At 36.2% G+C, this 26396-nt stretch overlaps 1 protein-coding gene across 1 annotated transcript in view; it reads left to right on the top strand.

Moving 5' to 3' along the window:
- Positions 1-22858, top strand: part of RRP15 (ribosomal RNA processing 15 homolog) — a 49530-nt gene extending 26672 nt beyond the window's left edge. The window contains exon 5 of the mRNA XM_006738264.3: positions 13312-22858. Within this exon, the coding sequence (XP_006738327.2) occupies positions 13312-13455 (144 nt within the window). The 3' untranslated portion in view covers positions 13456-22858. The remainder of the gene's footprint in view (positions 1-13311) is intronic.
- Positions 22859-26396: the final 3538 nt, after the last annotated feature.

Consider the following 26396-nt stretch of genomic DNA (forward strand, 5'->3'; position numbering starts at 1 on the left):
CTTGGAATTTAAGAGTCTGTTTCCTTAAAGGTGGGACTGAAGCAAATATGATGCATATGATGCATTTTAAATCTGAATCTCAAAAGAGACTATATTAACTGCTGTTAGGAAAGCATTGACTATATGTTACGCAAACTCTTGAATTACAGACTTGCACGGTTTTCATTGATTTGAAATTGCCAGTGTATCACATTCACCTTTGGTTATAATGAAGCCACAATAATAATTTTGTAGTAAGGGAAAATGTTAGCTAGTTTCTGTTAGAAAGTAATTTTCTTAGTGATTGCTGGACAACAAATTTCAGTGAAAAATCCCCAGGAGAACAAGTTACTGAGGGAGAAAGGTATATTTTTTTTCCTGATTTTTGTGATAATGAGCACTTACTTGAAATGTCAAACATAGAGGTAAGTTAGGGGGCTTTGTTTCTCATATATTTTTTCATTAATGGCCATCACACAATTCCTTTATAGCTGGGTATTTAGTGGTGGACATACTTTTGAAATACGTGGCTTCTTTGGTATGTTAGTAACTTAGACCTAGACTCTGCACTGCTGTCTTCTGTTAAAACTGTACGTTCCGTAGGGTTCAGAAACCTACTGAATTCCTGCTCCTGAAGAAGGAAACCTAGGAATGGAGGGACTCCGCACACAGCTCCCTAGGTGGTCCCCTGGCAGTTTTCAGGATTTAGTTTTTAGCTGGTGTTGGGGAAATGGAAGGCAGGCAACGGGGTAGAGAACGATACTGTCCTTAAATTGCCCCTGCATTGCACGCCAACAGTGTTTTACTCTCACATAAAAGCGGCTCTGGCTGGAATGTGTGGAATTCTAACTTTGTAAATAATTCAGCTTAATGTTTGTTTACTGAAAAGGCCTAAATAGATTAGAGTTTAGACAAAAGAGAGACTCCAAAGTTTGAAATGAGAATGAGCATGATTCTACACATTGCTATTGATGGGAACAGCTTAAAGTCCGTTTCTCAACTCCTTTTAAAATAGGCTGTTTAGCTTTAATGTCGCGTGGTTTCGGATTTGGACAGCAGTTGTAATCAGAGCAAACTTTTGTTTGGCACTGTGGTGCATACACCATTTTGACATGGGGGAAATACGGGTATAAGGGAAGCGTAAGAACTAATTACGGAGCTTCTGTAGAAATCTTAGTTACTGTTAAAATAATTACTGATGGTGCCATAGGTCTCCTGGCTCTATCTGAAGAAATGTTCTATTTGAAGTTGCTGAAGTGTATGTGTGTATAGGATTTTCATCAGTGAGGCTCAGGCTTTTTTTTTTTTTTTTTTTGTTCGCAGAGTCTTATACTGCATGCTTATTACACTTAGGTGGTGCATTTTTAAAAATTGAAAGAATATGAGTTGGTTGGTCTTTCTTGTTTGAGTTGTGGGCAGATGAGAATGTTGATGGGGGATGTATGAAATATTATATAGTTAGAAAAGGCCACAGACTCTGGAACCAGACTGCCTAGGTTGAAAACGCTTGGTCTGCCATTTACTGCATTTGGGTTACTTACCCACACCGTGCCTCAGGTTTCTTAGTGTTTAAGATAATCATTCTGGTAGCAATAACCACCTCACAGAGATAACTGTAAGAGTCAAGGGAGTTAGTACAGGTAAAGTACTTAGATCAGTGCTTGGCACAGTGCTCTATAAATGTTTGCAGTTATTTTTATTTTGTGTTCCTTACATTTAGTTCTATTTTTCCTAACAGATAGTAGTCAAAGATGAATCTAAAGTTGGAAACCAATTGGAAAAGAACCTGTTACTATTTATGAATTACTGGATAATCCAAAAAATATCCAATAATTTAATAAAAATTACGCTTAGATTTGGAAAATTCTCATTTTAGGTGCATCTAGCCTAGTGATGCAAATTGTCACACAATAATGAACCTAGATTTTGAGGACCTAGAAATTTGTCTACTTTCTCTTCCCCATTTTAAGCTATGCTTAAGCTAACTCTGTTACTTACAAGATTTTACTTACCAAGGAAAGTTTGGTTTCTAAATGGTTGCTTTCATACTACAATATTTGAATGTTCTCATCTTTGTGATAGTGTGTAGAAACATCTTTAGAAGATTCCAGATGTCCCTAGTTGGGGATTCTGTGCATATACGTGACGACTCGGGGCGTTAGTAAGTAGAAATGGTGGTAGAGGGACTGGGAGGGGCCTTGCTAGTGTTTGCTTTGTGCCAGGTACTCTGAGAGGTGTTTTTATATTTTACCATTTTAAGAAATACTAGAATTCTCATTTTAGAGGTGAGAAACCCCAAATCAGAAATACTAAGTGACTTGCCCCAGGTCACATTGATAGTAGTTGGTGGAATCTGGATTAAAACCCAATCCACATTGCTCCAAAATCACTATCAGCCATTTGGGCCTGCTACTTAAAAAGATCCTTCATGAGAAGCAGAACTGAAAACTGGGTTTCCCTTCTCTCACCTCTGAGCTAGAAGAGGTGGGGCTGGCTAATGAGCCACAGTGTCACCCTCTGAGGCTCAAAGGAGAATGGTGAGAGAGGTGGCTTGCAGTCTGAGTTTCCCTGGGTCTCACAGCCCCTTCATTGGAGGTGTAGCAGCGCGTGGAGACTGATAAATTTTTGAATCTCATTTCTCAAAACTGTTAAGGAAGATAAAATATTACCCTAGTAAAACATTTCAGAAACATGAAACAAACTCATTAAAGTCATTTAAGGAATTCTTTGTAAGTTCACTGTTAGAATTGTCTTTCTATTCTTTTATCAAGGACTTAATTAAAATTTATTGGATATCAAATGCATCCTGTATTTAATCATGCTTGCCTAATAGAAATTTTAGAATCCTTGTTTTTTTTTCCCCCGTTACTTTATAGGAATTTTTGAACAGGAAGAAAGTATGAAAGACCAGTATTTCTATCACCTAGGTTCTAAAATTGTTGACACTTGTCCGTGTGTTTGTTTTACAGAGCAGTCTGCCTGTCTTCATCTCCATCTAGTTTTTGTTTGTTTGGGGGTGATGATTTGAAGATGCTAATACCCATACTGTCCAGGAAATTCTTTTTTTTAAAACAGCTTTATTGAGATAAAATTCACATATCATACAGTTCCGAAGATTCATTTATAACTAAACCAGTTGTCGTGAAGAATGAGTCCAGTTCTGAATCTGTCTGATTGTTTCATCATGATTTTCAACTTGCTCCTCTGTGCCCTTTTACTGTAAGTGGAAAGTTAGGATGAAAGGTTAGGATTTAGGTTAAACTTTTTTGGCATAAACTGTTTCGTAGGTATAATACTTGTATGCTATCACATCAGGAGACACATTATCAGAATGTCCCATGTTACTGATGGGGGTTTTTCATTTGGTTAAAGTGGTAATAAGTGTTTCCTTAGTAAAGGTGCATTTTTCCCCTCTACAGTTAGGAAGTAATTTCCTGGGATGAATAATTTGAAAGGAGCAAATACACCTTTCCTCATCTATCTTTTGCCTTTTAGCATCAATTGATGATCCTTGTTTAAAACAGTTAAATGTTATTGGAATTTACAGAATGGTGTTTTTCTCATTTATTTTCTATTTTTCTAGGATTAAATTTAAGTTCCAAAAGTTGGGGGTTAATGTACCTTTTCTTTTAATTACCACTTTCCAGAGTAAGGAGTTGTCTTAACAGTCATCTCCAGTGCTGGCAAGTGAACCTTCCCCCCGCCCACCCCCACCTTTTTGTCTTTGTCTTTGTTTAATATCATGGACATAGGAATGTCTAGTTGTTCAATATTTTAGAGTCATTGTGCTTTTTTTTTGATGCTTAAATTCACAAATGTGACAACAGGAACCAATGCAAAGTAGCTTCTTGTGCCCTTTTGACATGACCTCATTTTTCTTGGGGTACTTTCTTGCTTTCTGGGACACAGGCTTTCAGACTGAACCTTGTACTTTCTGTGGCCCAGACCTGGATTCACCCATTTTTCCAGGGAACTCTAGTGAAGACAGTCCATTTATTTTTAAATCTTTTGTTGATTTTCATAGGTAGATTGATGGTATGCATATTTTTACTAGATATAACAATTTTGTTTATATAACATTTCATAGTTTTACAGAGAACTTTTACATGTTTTCTCACTTAAGCTTTTTAACAAATTTATATTAAAACATCAGTGTCTATTTTCTAGATGAATTCACAGCTCTACTAATTCGTGTATAAGTCTGAATTCTCATCTGTGTACTATATAACGAGGTTGATAAAAGAACAAAGATATGCTTTAAGAGTTGAACTGGCAGAGTGTATTCTCAATGTTTCAAGCTCCTAATTGAGTCTAAAAATATATAGAGCACTTGTGTCAAAAGGCTCCTTGAGGTGTTACATTTGTCTTTTAGGCAGTTTAGTCAACTTTAACTTACTAACAATTCGTAAGAGATTATAAACAATGAGGAACATCTGGATTGCTTGAATGTTTCCTCAAACTTAACTCTGTGAAGTTAGATGTATAGATAGCAAGTTAGAATGGAAGCCGCCAGATAGATCCACGTTGAGCGAAGGCATAAGTATTTAGTACATGGTAAAGTCCAGGGCAGCATTGAAATTAAAACAAAAAATAGTGCAGCAGATAAAAAAAAAACATCAAAGAAGCATATTTTTTAAGAGTGTTAGGCCTGAATTCTTGGAAAGCTACACAGAATTAGGTTTTCTTAGAGAACTCTCTACATTTAACAAGTGCTTGGACTATAACTAAAGGTGACAAAATTTCAGCATCTTAAGCTTTTTTCCTTGGATAGCCTACTAAATGCTTTTCTAGCTTGTTTGGATCTTATAAGTTACCCATTTAAGTTTGTAAACTGTACAGGAATCTGGATACTATACAATAGTTAACAAAAACAAAGCCCAAATGGGCTTGTTGCCTGGAATACTGTCCTAGTAAAACAGTTACAACGAACTAAAACAAGTGTGTGAAGAAATGAAGAAGGCACAAATTGATCGAGACAATTAGGAATTGCTTATTAAGAATTCTTTGAGAATCAGAGAGAAGTTGAATTTGTACTGATATGGGATCTTCCATATAACCTTGAATCTGTACGTTCTTCATTAGAACTCTTGTACATTCCAGATTGAAAATTTCAACCCTTTCTGATTAAATTTTCAATCCATGGGGCGCCTGAGTGGCTCAATTGGTTAAGCGTCTGCTTTGGCTTAGGTCATGATCCCTGCGTCCTGGTATCGAGTCCTGCATCAGGCTCTCTGCTGAGTGGGGAGTCTACTTCTCCCTCTTCTCTGCCTTTCCACCCCCTGCTCGTGCTCTCTCTCTTGCTCTCTCTCAAATGAATAAATAAAATCTTTAAAAAATAAATAAATATAAAAACTCCTACAGAGTTACAGAAAGGTGAAAAGAATAAGCATCTACCTGCTCTCTCCGCTTTCTCTTTCAAACAAACATAAATAAATAAATAAATAAATAAATAAATAAATAAATAAATAAATAAATTTCAATCCTTTATGGTTAGTGGGATGCTTTAATGTCTGGCATGATGACAAAATCATAGATGTTCTTATTCAAATTCTAAAAATATGGGGCTGTAGTTCAGTTCTGTTGCTTTCTACCAGAATAAATCTTTTTATAAAGGGATTTCCCATACATCCTTCATTTCTCCGGCAGAACTTTCAGATAGGCTTTAATCAGTTGGAGGGGACATTACTAACTACAACTATAAATAGCTTTTTAAAAAATTTGCAACAATAAAGGTATTAAGATGAATTTAGCCAGTGTGTTAAGAACCTTTTTTAATTTAGGTGAAACTAAATTAAAATGAAAACAACGTTCTTAGGGAAAGCAATGAAATCTCAACTATTGCTGATTGCTAAATATAGATGTGATTATACTGTTTATTGTTTTAGGATTTGACTTTAATTTTCCCCTTCAGAATTGAAATGAGGTTAAGCTCTTAATTATTTGGTATTAGACTAATGAATAATTCCAAACCTCTGTTTTCAGTTTTCTTTTCAATAGCTGCCAATGTATGTTTGAACCTTGAAATGGAAGCTGATTAACATTTTTAAGGGTTGTCTTCATCTTCAGAATTGACACAGACTGCTTCTGTATGATCTTGATTAAATATTTGTATAAAACCAGGCCAATGAGGGTAGGGACTATATTATTTCCTTGCATCATGTGGTTTTCATTAAGTTTTTGCATTTAATCAGTTTTACTTTTCAGTTGATGTAGGCCCAGAGAGTTATCTTGTAGGTTGCTTTAGGTCATTGAATTAGTACTGCTTTGAACAACACTGACAGGCTTCACAAGCTGCTCAATTTTGATCGTTTCAATCTATGCTTAACGTTAATACAACTTCCATCTGATGATGGTAAATATCTGTGCCTAACCTGTATAGTATGGTTAACTGTATCTTGCAATATATCTGTACCAAGGTTAAGGGAAGTATCTTTAATTTATTCTTTCAAGACCTGGACCTCTGAACTTTCTGATTTTCAGTGTTGTAATCAATAGTTAACTGTGATTCAAATCCAGAACTCTATTGGTTTTCATTCCTTTTATAAAAGTAATGCATCAAATTACCACTACCTCCATTTTACAAGCAAAACAAAAAATCCTAATTCTCACGATGTCTTAACATGTAATGAAATCTATTTAGGAATCACCCTAGGCAAGTGTTTCCAGTGAATGACACATTTGGAATTTCCCTCAGCCTTCTTCTTTTCTTATATTAATTTCTGATCCACCTTTTCTTTGTGGATGGTCCAAGTATTCAGAAAATTTTTATACTTAATGATAAATCATCTTTATGGAAAAGATACAGTAAATTGATATTATGTAAATCTGTTTAATATAATTTTCCCAAGTTCTGACTTTTATTTATTTATTTTTAAGTTTTATTTATTTATTTGAGAGAGAGCATGAGCAGAGGGAGAGGGAGAAGCAGACTCCCTGCTGAGCAGGGAGCCCAGTATGGGAGCCCAGGACCCTAGAATCATGACCTGAGACGAAGGCAGACACTTAACCGACTGAGCCACCCAGGCACCCCGCCCCCCAAGTTCTGACTTTCATAGAAATTATCTTAAACATATTCAGTCATTTTCAGTGTATTTTAGTACTCATTCTACTGTGTAATTTATAGGTTATAACAGGTGATGTAGTAATATATAGTATTCTTACTAAGTTTTAGAGCAGTATCGTATTATGGAAAGAACTTAGACATTGGGATCATGGATTTGGGTTTGAGTATTGACTCAGCCATTTATTAACTGAAGTTGAGTAAGTTGCTTTACTTCTTTGAGCCTTAGTTTCCTTCTATAAGATGAGAAAGACTTGCTTTCTGGCTAGGAATCTTGAGAGAATTAGAAATAAGGCAGTATTATGTAAACTCTGGTACATAATAGTTTCATATTATAATTCATGTTTTTAACATTTTTTTCATTTGAATAAATTGGAAAGGGAAACAGAATCATAGTTAATAAAACCGGAAGGGTATCTTGGGGGAGATTTTTTGGGAAGATCTTAGAGGAGGCTTACAAAACTTAGAATTTGTGGAAGTGATCAAGGAATAGTTTGTTTTCTCATTACTTGCTGTCCTCCTTTTCCCTATTTAAATCAATTTTTACTTATCCATGTGGTTTAAAAGGCCAGATTTTGCCAAAAGGATTATTAGTAAATGGTTTTCTGCCTTATTCTGCCTATTCTTCATGGCTCCTACCCCAGGACAACCACTTTTTACTCCTTTAGCTGGTTATATTGGCATTTATGCATCTCTGTATTCTTAACTTGTTTCCTTTCTATTTGTTTTTCCTTGAGTTAATAATTGCCTTGATTTTCATATGTAACTTCCTTATTTAGTTTTTCAAAATCAAATTACCTCAGGTAATATATTTTTGAGATATTCTCTCCTAGAGGCCCCCATTCTCCTTTTTCTGGGCTGATTGCTCTCTTGGCCTGCTTCACAGTTGTCATCCTGGGATTTATATTTTTTGTGATCCTTGGAATTTCTCCTGGATTGGATTTCATATTTACTGGATCTCATTTCTTCTTTCTTGGTTTATTCCCACTGTTTTGGTAAAGCATATCTTCCAGTGTTTTTCTCAGGTTAAAACGATGGTGCCGTGTTCTAGAATGTCTATATGCCCAATGCTCAGTTACCATGCTGGAGTCTCCATTTACTCTCATCCTGGAAATCCCCTTCTCTTTCCTGTGTTGGATTGCCTACTTTGTCTATCCTGTGTCTTTCTCTTCTTGGTTTATTCTTCGTTTTTGTGGAGGACATTCTCAGTAGTTTCCCAAGATAGGCTTAATTAGAAGTAAACTTTTGGGTACCTTATATGTATGAAAGTACCTCTTTTCTGTCCTCATACTTGAATAATGGTGTATCTGAGTATTGAATTTTAAACTGGAAATTATTTTTCTTCAGCGTTTTGAAAGAATGGGTCTCATGCTTTCTTGCTTCTAGGGTTGCTCATAGGAAAATCCGTATCTGTTTTGATTCCTGGCCATCTCTAAGTATGTGACTTGTTTGTTCTCTTTCTGAAAGCTTAGGATATTTTTTTAGTACCTATTATTCTGAAATTTTACATGATGTCCTTGATGTGACTCGGTTTTTCTTTTGTGTTTTGGACATTCAAGAGGGCTCTTTTTATTCTGGAAGTGTGTATCCTTTACTTTTGGGAAATTTTCTTAAAGTATTTCATTGATTTTCCTCCCCTCCATATTTGCATTCTCTCTGCATAATTGTTATTGTATGTTGAACCTCCTGGACTGGTCCTCCAGTTATCTTACTTCTATTTTCCATCACTTGTTTCTTTTTACTCTATTTTCTGGGTGATTTCCTCAGCTTTACCTTCTCACCCTTGTATTGATGTTTTATTTCTGCCATCATGTTTTTAATTTCAAGCTCCTTGTTATTCTTTTAATGTTTCTTTTTAAATAGCAACTGCTTTTGTTTTGTGGATGCACTATAATCTCCTAACTCTGAGGATATTAATGGTATTTTCGCCTCTTTGGACAGTTTTGTTTTCCTATAAGGTGCTTTCTAATATATAATTTCTAATATAATTTTGTGTTTGTTATTCTCTCTTTTCTTTCTGATAGTCCTTAGTTGTCTGTTCATGATTTAGAACAAATAATCCCAAAGAGACCATGAAGTTGTGAGCATGTGGATGTTGTCCATGTGACAGGAGCTTTAATGTAGCATTCTCTCCATGGGTTATTAGCGACTGGCCAGGTTTTCTCTAGAGTATTCCTGATCTCCTGCCTGAAGGAAAAGGTCTGCCTCCCAGCATTTTGGGGAGCCCAAAGTGAGAAGAGGGTTGGGACTCATTATCGGGGCGGGGGGGGGGGGGTTGGGGGGTGTGACTTAACCTTCTGTTTCTGGTACTATACCTGTGCCTTCATCGGTGCTTAGCCCACTACCTCTCCAGAGGTTAAACCTTCAGTCTTCCACCCAGCTAGTGTGGAATGGGGAAGGGGATCCAGAGATCTGATTGTTTCTCAACATAAGGTTCACCCAGTTCTCTTTATTTTGATCCTTCTATTCCTACCCTCACTTCCAAAAGTACCCAGTGAATGCTAGTTCCTGGGGGTTTCGTTTGTTGGTTGGTTTCTTGAAGATTCTGCAGTGTAAATTGGGTTGGTTACAGCTTGACAGTTGCAGTCTTAGGAGTCAGCTTTCTCGGGTTTGCCAAGACAATCTCTTCTAGTCCATCTTGCTTCCGCACTGTTGATGTTGGATCTTTTCCTTGTGGATTATATCTTTAAAATAATAAGTCATGGGGCGCCTGGGTGGCTCAGTCGGTTAAGCGGCTGCCTTCGGCTCAGGTCATGATCCCAGGGTCCTGGGATCGAGCCCCACGTCAGGCTCCCTGCTCGGTGGAGAGCCTGCTTCTTCCTCTCCCTCTCCCTGCTGTTCTGCCTACTTGTGCTCTCTCTCTCTCTGTCAAATAAATAAAATCCTTAAAAAAAAAAAAATCTTTAAATAATAAGTCACTTTTCTGTTGTTTTATTGAGTTTTGCATTTGAGCAAGACTAGTTGTTTATGTTCAAACTGCCACCTTATGTGCACTCTCCCCCTTCCCCCCGCCTTTTTTTTTTGGCTGTGTATTTCTTTAGCAAGTGTAGGCATAGAACGTAAAGGGTCATCCTGTTGCCTTTAAAACAGAGTTTTTCTTGAGCTGCCATCAGGACAAATATTATAAAAAATACCTGTTTTTAAAATATATTAACCCATACTTGTTTGTACTAAGTTTTCTATTGTTTTTTAATCTCCATATTGTTGCTTCACAGTATAAAAATACCACTGTATCTTAATCTCAGGAAACAAACTGAGGGTTGCTGGAGTGGTGGGGGGCGGGAGGGATGGGGTGGCTGGGTGATAGACATTGGGGAGGGTATGTGCTATGGTGAGCGCTGTGAATTGTGTAAGACTGTTGAATCACAGACCTGTACCTCTGAAACAAATAATACATTTTATGTTTAAAAAAAAAGAAGATAGTAGGAAGGGAGAAATGAAGGGGGGAAATCAGAGGGGGAGATGAACCATGAGAGACGATGGACTCTGAGAAACAAACTGAGGGTTCTAGAGGGGAGGGGTTGGGAGGATGGGTTAGTCTGGTGATTGGGTATTAAAGAGGGCACGTTCTGCATGGAGCACTGGGTGTTATACGCAAACAATGAATCATGGAACACTACTAATGTATGGTGATTAACATAATAAAATAAAAAAAAATTTTAAAAAATACCACTGTAATGTGAGAGCTTGGATGATGGCAATTGATAAAACATCCCGTGAGGTGTCTTAACATTGGATTTCCAGAATCTAAAATCTTTCCTCTCTCAGCTATAATGTGTACTTGGTCTTGTAGCAGTGAATGAAACTCACTAAGAAATATTTGTTCTTTTATAGACTGGTGGTTCTCAGGCTGCGGCCAGTATCAGAAGCACTGGATGGCTTATTAAAAGAGATTTCTGGGCTCTAGCCCCCAGCGTTTCTGATTTAGGAGGTCTGGAATGGGGCCTGAGATTTTCATTTTCTAACAAGTGATACTAACGCTCGCGCTGCTGGTCTGGGGACCACACTTGGAAAATTACTGATACAGACAGTCGATTGCTGAAAAAACAAAAATGGTACCACCAGAATCCCCCAACAAAGCTTTACTTCATTGTTACTCTTCAAATCAGACCGTTGAGAGATGCTTCTCTTTGCCTGAGATACTAAACATGTAAACATCATAATTGTCTTTCCAGACAAGCGGGCCGGGCAGTTGGTCTCAACATTTTAATTAATGAGTCCTTTCCTTTGGTCCACTATGGATCTTTCCTTTCTTTCTGAACTACCTGTTGAAGGCTTTGTTCCTGTTCTACCCTTCTTCCCTCCCTCCTTTCTTTTGGTGTTAACAGCTTTTATGGTGCTGCCTGGTAAAGGAGTAACTCAGAGTCCCGCAGAAGTGGGCTGTCAGGATGTGCTCGCATGTGGAAACAGTCTGCATTGAGCTCAGGCATGAGAGGTCTGCCTTCTTGTGGTTGGCGGCATGTTGATAGCGCTTTGGGTGCAGGTGTGTGCACATGGAAGCTTACCACTGAGATTGTGCATATTCGTATGTAAACACAAACATTAATGTCAGGGTTAAGTCTTTACTAGTCAGTAACTTGCATATGACTATACCAGGAAGCATACACTTTTTAGAATTTACTTGAAAACTTTGATTAATTTGGCAGGAGAGGTGTTTTCATTATTGCATCTAAGTGGTTCTCTTCAAGGGAACAGCTCTTTCTCTTACTTAAGGTGAGGAGATTGGCAAAGATAACTTGAGTTGAATCAAAGAAAACAGCCTTTTATCCAGTTACGTAACTAAATCTAACAGAAGCAAGAATAGTTTTAGGAAGGTAGGTTTGATATTGTAGAAATGAGGGGAGAAGGTGTTAGCATACTCCATGAGGAGAGTTATAAATTCCCTTCTTACTTGCTTACTCCCATATCAGTGTGGCTGATGAGAAGCTTTGCAATTGTTTTACTGTTGGTTTTTAACTAACAGATATTTTTTCTTTCTTCACGTTGGTTAAATTATAGTACAAAGTGTGCTGTTTGACTTAAGTCAATTCTGAAATCTTTGCTCACATTTATATACTCTCCAGTCTTTAGATTATATTTAGGTACAAGCTTTGCTTGACTCTTTGATCCCAGGAAGACAGGGGTAATCCAATGGGATATTTTTTCTGTTTTGTAATAGTGTCCTTTTTTTTCTAAATGGAATGACTGTTTCAGGGCTATGTTTTTTAAAAATAAAATGTACCTTCAGCAGAATTAGATAAATAATCTCTTGTAACCTAGAAAATGTCTTTAATATCTTTTCTCTTTAAAATTGCTTTTTATATGGTTAATAGTTCCCATAAAGATAACACTTTTCTGGCCAAATATCATGGGTTCTTGCATAATTAGGGAGTTTTCCAACATTGTCTTTTATGAATGATATAAATAGGAAGGCATAGACTGTTAGCTCCAGGAAGACGGGGACTTTGTTTTGTTCATGAATGTATTTCCAACACTAAGAACCGTGCTTGATACACAGTTCTCGTATTTGTGGAATGAAGGAAAGAAATCCCGGAGCTTAAGAGTTCTGCATATAGTGTATTACTTAATACCACAAGGTGGTGCTGTTGTACCATGAAATGCAAGGCTGTAATTCTTAGGCTGTCATATAGTTTTATGTAAATCCTATAGATAAGCAAAATGAATTGACTACCTAGTATGTTTATTGCCTCCTTCAGTTATTTATCGTTTTAGCATGTGCTTAGTCTTTTGATTACATGATTAGGTCAGGCAGTGAGATCATAACCTAAATAAAGAACATTTGGTTCACATTTTTATCAAATGTGAAATGAGATAACATCTATAAAAACCTAGCACAGTACCAAGTTAGTCTCCTTTTCTCTCTTTTATTTTGTGTGTAAACCTTTGTTAAATATTTATTTGTTTTAAAATAATTTGCCAGAATTTTTCTAATAAATCATCACTAAATGTTATATTTAAGTCTGTATTGATTTCCAGATTTTGAAAATTGATAGCAAACCTAGACTTTATTATATTCCCTCCCCCTGCCAAAAAAAAAATTTTTTTTTTCTTTTGCTTCCATGATTCTTTTATGGGGTTAAAAGTAGTTTATTAACATATAGCTCTAATACATATTTGTGCCTATATCATAGTGTATAAATTAAACTATGATTTGTCTTGTTTTCATTCCTTTTATGAAACTAAGTGTTGATAAGTTTGTTTTGTAGCTTGGGCTTTTTTATTTCCTTATGATTAAATTGCCTTTTGATGTTTTTTTCTGTAATTGTCCTCAGACTGAAATGAAATCAGAAGAGGGCCCTGGATGGACAATCTTACGTGATGATTTCATGATGGGAGCGTCCATGAAAGACTGGGACAAAGAAAGTGATGGTGCGGATAACAGTGAGCCAGGGTCTGGGAGCAACTCGGATACATAAGATTGTAGAGGAAACACAGCATACAATCATTCTATTTTTCCTAGAAAAATACTTTGTGCTTTCAAAGGTCTGTGGCTCTGAAGCTATCATTTGTAGAAAGCCAAAAGACTTTTACTATTACCAACTTTGGTGTTTTCTCTTTTCATGAAAACTTTGTTAAATTAGGTTTCTTAAACCTTGTATAATTTTAAGCATTGTTTCTCAGACATTTGTAAAAAGAAGTATTTCTGCTTAACCAGCGAGATGCACATTTTGCCTGGATCATTATAAGTTTACATATTGGTCATGGATATTGGTATTTTGTTTCAGTATCACCAGTTTCTAGAAGTGCAGTGCTTTTCATAATTAAAATGAACTCCTTGAAGTTAATATTTTTCAGCTTTCCAACTTACTGGTCCTATGTGTTTGTGCTTTTGTGAGGGGAATTTTTGGTATTTGTTTTGGTGAGCTATTGAGAAACCTATGAAGTGAAATTTAAAATGATAGTATTTCTGATTCAGGGTGATAATTTCATTTTTAGAACTCCTGGTAAATAAGATTTAAGAAACACACCAAATCTCTACTTTTCTATTATGTCCTTTTATATACTAAAACATATATAAGTGTTACGTTATTTTTGTATGAGAAATTTACTGAGGTAGAAATTCTCATGTTTAACTTATGCAGTGAGGCATAATTTCTTAGAAAGCATATTTGACATGTTTTAGGCTCTCCCCTCCCCCAGCTTTTCCCTAATATTTGAGTTAGCTTAAATTCTCTTTTATGGTTTGACTGGCCAGTGAAGTGATAGAGTTAGACTGCAGGTAGTCTGCATCAGAATACTCCCATCTGTTTGTAGATTTGGTTCCTTATTGTTCCCTTAAAGATGATTAAATTGGGTGACTTAGTATCTAGATGTTAAACAAAAAGAAGTAAGACTGTTGAATATAATTCCAAAATTTCTTTGCGAATAGGTCTAAGATCTAAAGTTTATAAAGGAATTGTTTAATAAATGTGATCTGTTCCTTTTAAAAAAGGGATCCATTCCTTTTCCCATCTTTCCATAATAAAAATCATTCCCTTCTACTACTCATTTGCACATACTTGCATCCTCCCCTCAAGCTTATGCTGGAGCAGAGATGTTTATATTTTCAAACCCATTTGAGTGTTAACAAGTATTACATATCCAAGGTTAAATTAGTCCATGGCCTGGTATTTGTTATCATAAAGGAAGATGCACACCTAAGATATCAAGTGATATATTTTTGTATTTATCCCAACTTTTGAACTTCAGTGTTTTATTAAATTATAGAACTACCATTTTGTCAGGGTAATATAAATAAATGTGAACAAATACTCCTTCAAATAATAAGAGTGCTAACTATCACGGTATAACTTAACACAGGTGAATATTTTATTATAACTGAACATATACATAATTTTGAAAAAGAAAATTCTTTGAGCAGTTAAAAACTTTTTTCTCCCCAGAATTAAAGATTATACTTCTTTTTTGCTCTTAATCTTATTCTGGATCATGTTAAAGCTTTGCAAAATTCTTCTGAATAGTACATTTGAATGACAGAAATGGGTAAATAACTTTTTATTTACTAAAATGTTTTTGAAACATAAACTCACATAGTTTTTGGTTTAATTTAGAAAAATTGGGCAAAATTTTTTAACTGAAAATAAGAAAGAGAACTTATGCAGATTTTCTTCTTTCAGAAATTATTTTATTCCAAAATAAAGACAAGTTGGCAGTATAAGAAAAAATTTTATCACTTATGTTAGAACACTGTAAAGCATATTCAAAGTACATGAAATAATTTCTTTCATAAAAATGGGATGTTTTATATGTATTAGTATTGCTGCATCTTAGCTATACACTATGTAGGCAAAATACCATCACATATTAATATAAATTCAAGGATAAGCCTATTATTTTAGAAACTAAATATGTATCTTGAGATGAATGTTTTAAATATTCTAGCTCTGTCACCTCTACCCTAAGTATTTTACCTACAGCATTTAAATTCTTCTCACATCAATCAGATAAATCTGCATCTATTCTATCTTCCTACATTGTCTTTGAGTTAGGGAGAGACAAGAAAAAGAACCACATTTCTAGATCCTCCCTGCTTTATCTCAATATAACAATATTTGGTTTTTATTTTTGTTAACTAGAGTAATATAATAATAAAAAGGTTATTTTTATTTGTTTAGAAAGACTATGGGAAATGGTAACTAGTAACTAGGTATTATCCTGTCCCCTTATCTGGATATTTAGGTGGCTGTGGTGAATGTTCTCAATATTTAGCATAGTTTAGTATCGGTTATTAGTTGTTTTTAGGCATTGAACTCTCAAAGTCAAAATTAATACCTGTTTTCGGCTGAAAACACTTAGAATCATCTTAGTAGTTTAGCACTTTAGCTTGGAGTCAGAGTACTGAATTTATTTTCAAATTACTTAGAATTCTACATAGATCAAGTATTATTCTACTCATTGAAAAGCATACCGTGGAAGCCCTTTAGATGGAATGGTCTGAAGGCTCACCTTCAGTACTCAGAGCTGAAAATGACTCAGGAGGAGGTTCCGGAAGGTTTATTTGAGGGTAAGTCCCAAGTTCTTTAAAATATTTTGTGTGTTTTACAAGGGAGTGAAAAGGGAATGTTTATATTCCGGGAAACCTCTTAGGGCTCTTGGTCATTGTGTTTTGCATCTATGAATAGACTTAATATTCAGTGGCCACCAACTATTCCTGCCTCCAGTACTGGTCTTCTGGCGGTGAGAATACAGTACTTCATTACAAAGCCATTTGATTACAGTCCATAGATGCCTAAAGACGTCCTACTTAAACATATAATAGCCGAGACTTCCCAAGTTCAAAGTGTGAACAGAAGCATAGACAAACTGAAGATGTAAATCGTGTTGCTAAGGAATTAAAGAATTTGTAAGGCCTAAGAGAATTCCTGTAACGGAATCCCCAAAGGGTGTAAGTATTTCTATGGAAGAGAAAGGAGGAGGTCAAATAAATAAGGCAATACTTCGGCAAACTTTGGATAATTTTTTTTGCTCCCTATTTATCTTTACTTATTTTTTGTTATTTTTATCATAGATTTTAACCAATCTATGTGCTGAAAAGAGTCATAAGTGAAATGGGATGGAAGTTTTATTTCTTCAGGCTTTTTAATGACTTTAGAGTACCATTATTGTGTTTAGGATGTTGATGTGTTTGTGCAACATGAATTTCACTTTTAAAATAAACATCTGAGGGGCACCTGGGTGGTGCATTTGGTGGAGTGTCTGACTCTTGGTTTTGGATCTTAGTGTTGTGAGATCGAGCCCCGTGTTGGGCTCCACGCTCAGTGCAGGGCCTGCTTGGGAGACTCTCCGTTTCCCTCTCAAATAAATAAATCTTTAAAAAATAATAAAATAAACATTTAAAAAATTAGTAGATATATTTTTGGACCTTTGTAATTTCTTAAGAAAAGCCATGTATGTGTCTGTGTCTACAATCTGTCTGCCTTAGCCTAGGTTGCTATACCAGAATATCATAGACTGGGTGGCTAAAACAACAAACTTTTCTCATAGTTCTGTAGTATGATAAGTCCCACCATTGAGGTGCCAGCAGATTTGATGTCTAGTGAGAGCCTTCTTTCTGGTTTGCAGACAGCTGACTTCTTGCTGTGTCTCCACTTGGGGAGGAGAGAGATCATCTTTCCTCAGTCTCTTTTATAAGGGCACTAATCCTGTTCATGAGGGCTACACCCTTGTGACCTAATTACCCTCCAAAGGGCTCCACTTGCAAATTCCATTACATTGGGGATTAGGGCTTTAATGTATGAATTTGGGAAGACACATATTCAGTCTATAGCAGTGTGTAAAATAGCAGGTTGTACATTCTCAACTTAGATGTGACATAACTACCATTGTTTCTTTAATTAAAATTAGAAAGTGAAGTGAAGGAAGCAGAATTCATTTTGCTCTTTCCTTAAATTCATCTCTTAGGATTAATGTGCTGGTTGTGTCTGTTTGGTACATTAGTGATGGGTAGAGACTGTTAAGCCCTGCAGATATTTGCAGGGCAAGGAAACAGGGGTCTGAATTTGGGCCAGCTGGATAGCTGAATCTTAGCGACTATTGCAGCAAAGCTAGGCCTGGTGAACTTTTTCACCAGGGGAACTTTTCTGAAACTTGACTAAATGTATTAATCAAGAAGACCTGTGAACAGATTTGGAAGTAAGATGGTCTTTGAAGTCCATGATAAGACATTTAGAACCGTGATTGACGTTTAACAAAATACTAAATTGTAATGAATCCAATCAGAAATTTATAGATGGAAGGTATCTTCTAATGCTTTTTAAATAATTTTAGATTTTCTAAAGAGTGCTTTCTAGCTTAGAGAACCACATGAATATTTTTCATCCAGGCTACTAAGCATAATTTCAGGGAGTTACAGTTTTAGGCTTTTTATCTAGATGTGTGATGAACCTTTTGTGCTCAGAAGAGGTATCCTCAGAGACAGTTACAGAACATGTTTTATTTTGTCAAGAATAACTAGTCCAGCACTGCTCACCTCTTCCCTCCTTTTCCCCCTCCCTCCAATTGCAGGGGTACATATTGAGCTTTCTGTTAAATGCTCTTTGTGAGCAGCGTTTACAACCAAGGATGTAAGCAAGGATGTGTGTTAAAGGAGTGAGCATAATTCCTTATAACTTCAGTGTCCAAGTCAGTACTGTCCAATAGGATTGTGTTGCTGGATACATTGTATCTCCACTGTCCAATATGGTAGCCCAAGTGGCTACCGAATATTTCAAATGTGGCTAGTGATACAAAGGAACAGAGTTTTAAATCTTACTTAATTTTATACTTTAAATTTTAAAAGCTACACGTGGCCAATGGTGGTCTATCTAACTGTGAAGAGAATAAAATTGGCGTATATTTAGTCTGATAATGTATCAGTAAACTTTGAAATCATGTCTGTGAGTTCTTGTGATAAACTTTTATGGATATAATTTAAGTATATACAAATATTGGTGTAATTTTATTGATTAAATCATTGTCGATTTCTCTTTTTCACTATTTGTATTTTGAAGAAGATACATTAAGTTGCTTTGTAATTACATTATTTCCTCAGGTAATTATGGTCCTTAAATGTGAGGCCAGAATAACAAATAGCATTTCATTTTTTTAGTGTAATCATCTGCAGCTTTCAGAATGAATACATCCAACTTTAAATCTTATTGATTCTCTAAAAACATAGATTTATGGTACGTGAACAAGGATACCTGGAGAACTGCCAGACCCACAGACACCAGACACCGTGTACGCTAGGAGGTTCCTTGAAGAAGTGCCTTCAGTCGCAGGCCTCTAGAGTTGTCCAGCAGTTCCAGTCTATTCCAGCACACACTCGACATCCTGCCAGAGCAAATGTAGATTGCAGATTTGGGCAAAAAAAACCCAGAAAACAAAGAGCACAATGAGCATTATTAGCACAGCCAGTTTAAAATGATGAGGTGTTAACCACATTTGTATAAATAACAGTTTCTGTAACCCCTGAATCATTATCCTGCATTTAAATGCAATCGGTTCATAAACATCAAAGCAAGAACACCAAATTTGTATGGGGTCAGGACCAACTGGGGCTCTGAATGGAGAGACAGCTGAGAGCCGTGTCCTTAACGCGTGGGTGGCCTTGCAGCTGTTGATTCACCCTCAGGCTACTAGACAGTTGCCTTTTTGCGCTTGCAGAACCAGACTTCAATCTGAGGTAAAAATGTATCCCCTCCCATGGGATGGACATAAACAATAGATTGACATCAGCTCTCCAAACATCAGCAAGGCGCCCAGACACAGCAGTCACCCTGAAATACTGCGAATTACCAAGCGGAACATCAGGGTGTTTCTACATAATATTTGTCTTTGTACAATACACTGGGCTCTCTTAAATGTATCATAAATATGAAAGCCCATAGTTAAAAAAAGATTGAAGGTGATATTATCCTTCTCTATAAACACTAGGAATAACTAGATTGTGTGACCCACAACTGCCATATTTTGGTTCTTCCACGGACTCCCAAATACACTTGATGATAGGTGAAATTATGTATCACTAGCATATAAATCAGGCATAGGCATACACTTGTTCAAATAATAAAAATTTGAATAATATATCCACAATGTCTATCTAGCACAGTGCCTGCTGTGTAGTAGGGAGGGTCTCAAGAAATGTCCTCTGTTAGGCATTTGGAGGATCAGGCGCTGTGCATGTAGATTTATCATTCATTTCTGGTCTATGTAATTGTAAATGTTTCTCCCCACAAAAGTTTACAGTCTGCAGATAGTAGATACATATTGAGACTCAGTAACTTTACTTCTGGAAACGCTCTTCAGGAAAAGACCCTGATTACAAAAATGTTGTGTGAATGCTATTATAGCATTGTTTTCAATGGCAAGAAATTTTGGACAACCTACAACTTCAGTGATAAGAGAACATTTACATAAACTTTGGTACTTCTACTTTTCTGCTGCCATTTAGAAATGATGGCTGTGAAGACCAGTGAAAACACGTGTCAATAATGTTAACTTAAAAGGCAAGATTAAAACCATGGATAGGATAAGTTTTTTAAATGCCAAAAATTCATTAGATGAATATACGAATACATTATTAAAGAAGATAATTTTTGACAGTTTGCAAGACAAGTCTCACACTGAGTAAAAAGATCCTGACATTTAATGAGATATTAAAACATTTTTTTGCCTAATTAGACTGTTCCAGAACTCAAACTCTAAATACTGTCTTACCTAGGACACTCTAAGGGTTGATACGGAGAAGTGCAGAGGTAACTGTATCAAGAGTCCTGTTTGTTGGGGCGCCTGGGTGGCTCAGTTGGTTAAGCTTCTGCCTTCGGCTCAGGTCATGATCCTGGAGTCCCAGAATCGAGTCCCGCATCGGGCTACCTGCTCAGCGGGGAGTCTGCTTCTCCCTCTCCCACTCCCCCTCCTGTGCTCTTTGTCTCTCTCACTCTCTCTCAAATAAATAAATAAAATCTTAAAAAAAAAAAAAGAGTCCTGTTTGCTAGAATCCTACTTTTTCTTTTTTTAAATTTTAACAGTTACCTTGCTTTGAACATTGAACATGAAAAATTTGATTCTTTCCCCCTTGTGTCACTTTGTGTCTCTTGATTAATAGAAATTTATTTTGAAATGAGTATCTCTATTTCCTTGATTTATTTTTAAAATGTTGCCTTTTCATGCTCAACCATCTTATTTTGATAGGTCCCATCCATCATTCAAGTTTAGGTTGAAACAGAACAAGTAATAATAACAACAAACATTTATACAGTAATTATTATATGCCAGATACTATTTGTTTTATAATGCCCTTAGCTCACACAGTCTTCCAATAACCCCATAGAGTTGGTGCTGTTATTGTCCCCAGTAAACATTTGGGGGAACAGGTAGTAGATTCGATAACTTGCCAAGGTCACACAACTAATACATTCAGGTCCAAGCTTGAATCAACAGAGCTGCTATACACAATAGTAATTCCCTAAGTTTAGGTGATATTAATGTCTTACAGAAAATGAGATTCTAAAAAAAAAAAAGAAAGAAAGAAAATGAGATTCTAGAAATTGAACTTTGCTCTGGAAAAATAAATGGACATGTTCTATTTTTCAGTTTCATTTACTTAGGACATAAACCTAGGGCCTGGGGAAGGTAGAGGGGACAACGTGTATTAAAAAGTGAAAGCCTTCCTGGCAGTGGCAAGTTAGAGTTTCAAGTAGCATGTCTTCCCAGGCTTCATTTTGGTTGCCTCTGTCCGTTTATAATACCATGTACCGTTGGAGAGTTTATTTTAGGTCTTGAATATGTCTGGTAATTAAAATGTTTTAATTATCTGGGTTCTGCAGAAATGGAACTGTGTTACTACTGGAGTGGGATCCCATAGTTTTGTCTCTTAGAACACAACTCTGTTGCTCCTTTCATTACCAAGATACAATATATTGCCCATATGCTTCTGTTTATTATTTAATGACATTTTGATGATTCATAAAAATGTAAGTGCTGACATTTTTGCTATTAAGAATTTAGATATTTAAATTATGCTTTATACAGGAAGACTAGATTTTAGCTTTGAATGTTATTGGCTAGGAGATAACTAGAATTATGGAAGTTCCATTGTTACTGATGTAGGATCTTTCCTGAAAAATGTATATTTTCAGTACATCAAATTATAGCTTTCATTTTCTTGTGCAGTAGTTTCTGTTATATAGTGCTTTTCCTCTGGAAATTAAACAACAAATCGATGGGAAATATTCTTGAGGTAACACTTGATTAGTTTTTAAAAAGATTTTTACAGCAAAACGATAATTGTATGATTGTTTAATAAGCTGTGATGAAAATAGAGAAAATTGAGCATGTTGGTTTTCTCCAAATAGGAAGTTGTGAGAAATACCACTGCTCTCCTCTAGGTGGCATGATTTAGGCTATCATTGAATTAGCTGATTGATACAATTTTTTTTTCCCCTTCAACCAAATGAGTGCCTAGTCTCTGAGCAATCAATACAACGTGGCTTTGATTAGATTTAATTTTTACAACTGTCCAAATAACTAGGTTGACTTTGTCATTGCTGTTGTTTAATAACCTTAATTAACATTAGAAGACAAAGATCTCTAAAAGAAGCAAAACCCCAAATCTTATCTGTACTGACCAAACAACCAAAATCCTGTTTGTGTATGGTTGAGGTCCTTCTTGGGTCATAGCACACACCCATTTTCTAAATTTATTTCTTTGGTTTATGGTAAATAGCCTGCCATTGACAGAAACTGTAAAGATACTGCCTTGTAAAGGGGCACATGTGTATAACTAAAATAATCTAAGGTTAAAGCAGAAATTGTAGGAATTTGGATCACAACAATTTTCAAGTTAACAGGAAAACAACCTTTCAATTGAGTTAAGTTCTAGTTTTTGTGAAGCCATTACTGTTTATTAAGCAGGGAAGATCAACATGTAAAAAATGTCAGTATTAGGTAACCCATAAGCACCAGATGACATTCTTTTTTTCTGTACACTAAAATGAGAAGACAGAATTCATCTTTACTTTTCAAATTCTCTTATCAATTGTTCATTTTCCAAAATTTAAAAACGAATTTGTGCACAGAATACATGAAATGCTTAAATATCTTTTATCTTCTTCCTTTCCATGTGAAGACTGGCTTTCATGGAGCTCGAAAGAATCTTGACCAAGTACCTCTTAAAGGCTTCAGTTTTTGGGTGATGCATGTTTATATCAATGCTAAATCTGTACAAGGAAGCATCTTCAAATTTTAGCTCTGATGGTGACTATTAGAATCTGAAGCATAGACAAAGAAAAAAAAAGGCTTGGAAATACGCAAAATATATCACTATGGTAACCAAGAACAGGTGAATGTCTGACATTAACCAATTCAGATTTTAAAGTTGCTTTGTTTCAAAATAGGGTAACTATCTGGGACAGTCCCAGTTTACCCCTTCTGTCTTATAATGTATTTACAAATATCATCCTCTTCGGTCTTGAAAGTGCTCAGGTTTGTGTGATAAATTATACAGTCACCCTAGTTGTAAGAGCTTACTTTTCTAAGACTTAAACATCAGGAAAAGTTTGTAGCTGTGAGTCTCCAGTTGTATAGATTATAAACCACCCATATAACTTTGCTTTTTAAAATAGTATACTTATACTTTGCTTTTTAAAATATTTATTTACTAGTTTTTCCTTCTAACATAAAAAGCTACATTCAGCTATTCTTTTAATGTGCAATTACTATCCCCTCTGTTGGTTTTTGTTTCGTTTTCATTTTTTAATTGCAGGATAATTGAGGCAACAGAAAGGCAAGAAGGTTTGAAATAGAGGTTGGTAACTTTGCTAATGAAAATGTGCGCATTCAGATTCTCCCACAGTGATACCCACTGAGATGATGACAAATTCATTCAAAGAATACATATCTTAAAAAATGAAAATTTCACTTTACATTGTGATAGTCATTTTTTTAAATTATGAGCACATAATCATGTCTTTATGATTTGCCTTCTCTTTTTCCCTACTCATCTTTTATTTGTATTTTTTACTTTGTTGAAATGTTTCTCTCTCTGCCTTTCCCCCCAGCAACCTAATCTGGCTTCTTGCTTTGTGCAATGTGTCTGGACTGCTGGGGTGCTGGGGTAAGGGAGGTGGTAGAGACGCTGTCAGGGACAGGACTGAGGAAAATGCTGCTGGCTTCTCTTTATCATCATTAGCATTTGATGAAGCATGTATCCATTTTATACTCTATGACAACTGTCCCCATATGTTCATTTATTTATATCAGTCACTAAATGCTATTTTAGTGGATGACTTTCACCAGAGGCAAGAAACCAGATTTCAGTAGACCCTGGGGCTGACAAAGCCCAGGCCACTAAGAGACTGCCTCCCAAAGAAAGACTTCCTCCCGTTGGAACTCTCAGAGCAGAAAAGTAGTGATATGTAGAGTTTTAAGTGCCCAAAAGCCACAAGCAGTAATCCATCAGCTAATCATAATTCCAAAGGGCAAGACAAATGTTCCCACAGAGTATCATTAAAGTGTGAGTTTATCTCTGCTATGCTCTGTTTTTCTCTAGTCCTTATCTCTTGAGTTGATCCCTTTATCTCTTACCACCTCTGATCTTCTCTTTAAGCTTTCTCCTCCCTGCCTATTGTCCCCTCCTTATCACTTCTGTCTTAGATTAACCTACAGATACAAAATGGAGTTAGTAATTGGATTATTTTTCATGGGGAAGTCACTAACCTTTCCATTTCATTATTCTGAGAGCAGAAGTTTGTTTAGCTATAGAAATACATAACAGAACATGAGACAAATTTTTTTATAGACCAAAGAGTGTTTTTGAATTGCATCAAATATAAAATTAGAAGAACCTAAAAGGCTTTGATATATTTTCACATTAAAGCGTTATTTTGTATTTAGCAAGTGTCACTAATTCTATAGATTTCTTTTCCCTACCTCCTGGTTTTATAATGCTTGAAGCCCTTGCGGGAAGCTTTCAAAGTTGTTGCAAATGAAGTTATTCTTTCTTTAGTCAGGAAGGACCTACTACATCATAAACTCTTGCCTAGGAGCCACAGGGTAAAACCCTGGACAGGGATGAGTAGTTTAGGTATCAGACATTTGTTTAGCATCTTGTAGGAATTCCACATTACTTAAGTGAATAGACCCACTAGTGAGCAGAGCAGGGCTAGTGGTTGAAACAGCCGCACCCTCTGCCTCTCTGATCTGGAAAACAAAGAAGTCCATTTTAGGGTGTTAAATAAGAGACCTTAATCTGGAATTTCTACTTAACTGGGCTTCCGTCGTTTAGAGTTCTGTTCACCAGAAGTATATGTTCTTGTCCTGTCTTCCTACAATTCATGGGAGCAAAGTACCAGACTGTTTAAAATAACTGAATGGGAATGTACTTACCAAACTCCTAGGAGGCATAACCATGAAGCAAAGCCTTACTAGCATCTTCCCTAGCTTTTTCATTCTATTTATATCTGAGAAAGAGTAGAGACCACATGTGTTTTATTACACAGTCTCTGACAAAAATGAAGAAATGAGGATATAAAAAGGGTGGGTAACATTTAATGAGCACACACTAAGTGCCAGGTTTGTTGGAAGTGTTTTGTGTAACTTGTGTAATTCAGTCCTCAATAATCTTGTTGGTACTATGTGTTGTCCCCTTTTCACAGATGAAGAAACTAACACAGTATCTGAGTAACTTGGCCAGGATCACAAAACCAGAAAGTGACTGAAATTTGAACCCAAGAAAACTTGACTCTGGAGCCTGTCCTTTAACCACTAGGCTCTCTCTGCCTCCTTGAGGTAATCAAGGTGGTTTATATAAGTTAAATACCTTTTCAAGGTAATCAAGATGATCTATATGAGTTAAATACCCTTTTACCGTGACGAGTGTCTGAAGTCCCTCCCACATAGTAAGATCTCAATAAATTTGGTGAATATTTACTTCTTGAATATAGAGATGAAAAGGCTCCAAAAGGCTCCAGAAGAGTTTAATAGAAGAAAGGATCCATTTGTGGAGGCATCTCTTATAGTCTTCACCTGTTTACATCTTCAAAGGGTTCCTACCTGAGAGGTAGGAAGGGACTCCATTCCTGCTGGCCCTCAGTTACTATACTTGCCCATGCCACATTTTACCACCCACTCCCTTGCCCTACCTTCCTGGGCTTTGGGGAAATTAGAAGTACTCTCTTATGAATAGGCCAGGGGGTCTAAGGGGTTGTTAAGTTAGCAGTAAGTGCTCAACAAACTAAGTATTATGGACATAAGTGTGTATGTTTATGTTGGGAAGAGTTATCAGAAGAATTTATTGCTTACATTGTTTTCCTCAAAGTGATGTAGGTGGACTTTGGCTAATCTATCCATACTCTAATCTGAATCCACTTAACCTCCCAGGTAAATTGGTGTCTATACCAAGAAGGTAATCTCCCTGGTTTGTGGGGAGGCTGAACCTATGACCTCAGCGGAGTATCATGATGGAGTTAACCAGCCGTACTCCAAGGCAGCATCTTCAGTCACTAGCTCTAGTTTGCAAGTCCTGCTCTACATTTTAGAATTGCCTCAGGTATATGAATATTCACTTTGCCCCCTCGATGTAGAGCTGGTTTTTTGCAGTTGTCAAACTGAACTTAAAGGGATAGCAGCTCGAGGAGTCTGAGGGAAAGCTAGCCCCACAGGAGCTCCTCTTTGATTATAATTTGCTTTGGCTGTTAGCATGACAGCTGGTTGTCCAACTCTTTTCAAGCCACTTCAATTTGAAAGTGGCCTCAAGGAAAGGAAACTGCTAATGCTGATTTATACATAACTTTCAGAAGTGGATTGGAACAATCTCTTTATTTCAGAGTTTTCCAATGTGCCCTAATAGGTAAAGAATTCCATGTTCAAGGGGAGTTCA

Source organism: Leptonychotes weddellii, chromosome 6 (assembly GCF_054177405.1).
Source record: "Leptonychotes weddellii isolate Sample4059 chromosome 6, ASM5417740v2, whole genome shotgun sequence".
Taxonomy (NCBI): Eukaryota; Metazoa; Chordata; class Mammalia; order Carnivora; family Phocidae; genus Leptonychotes; species Leptonychotes weddellii.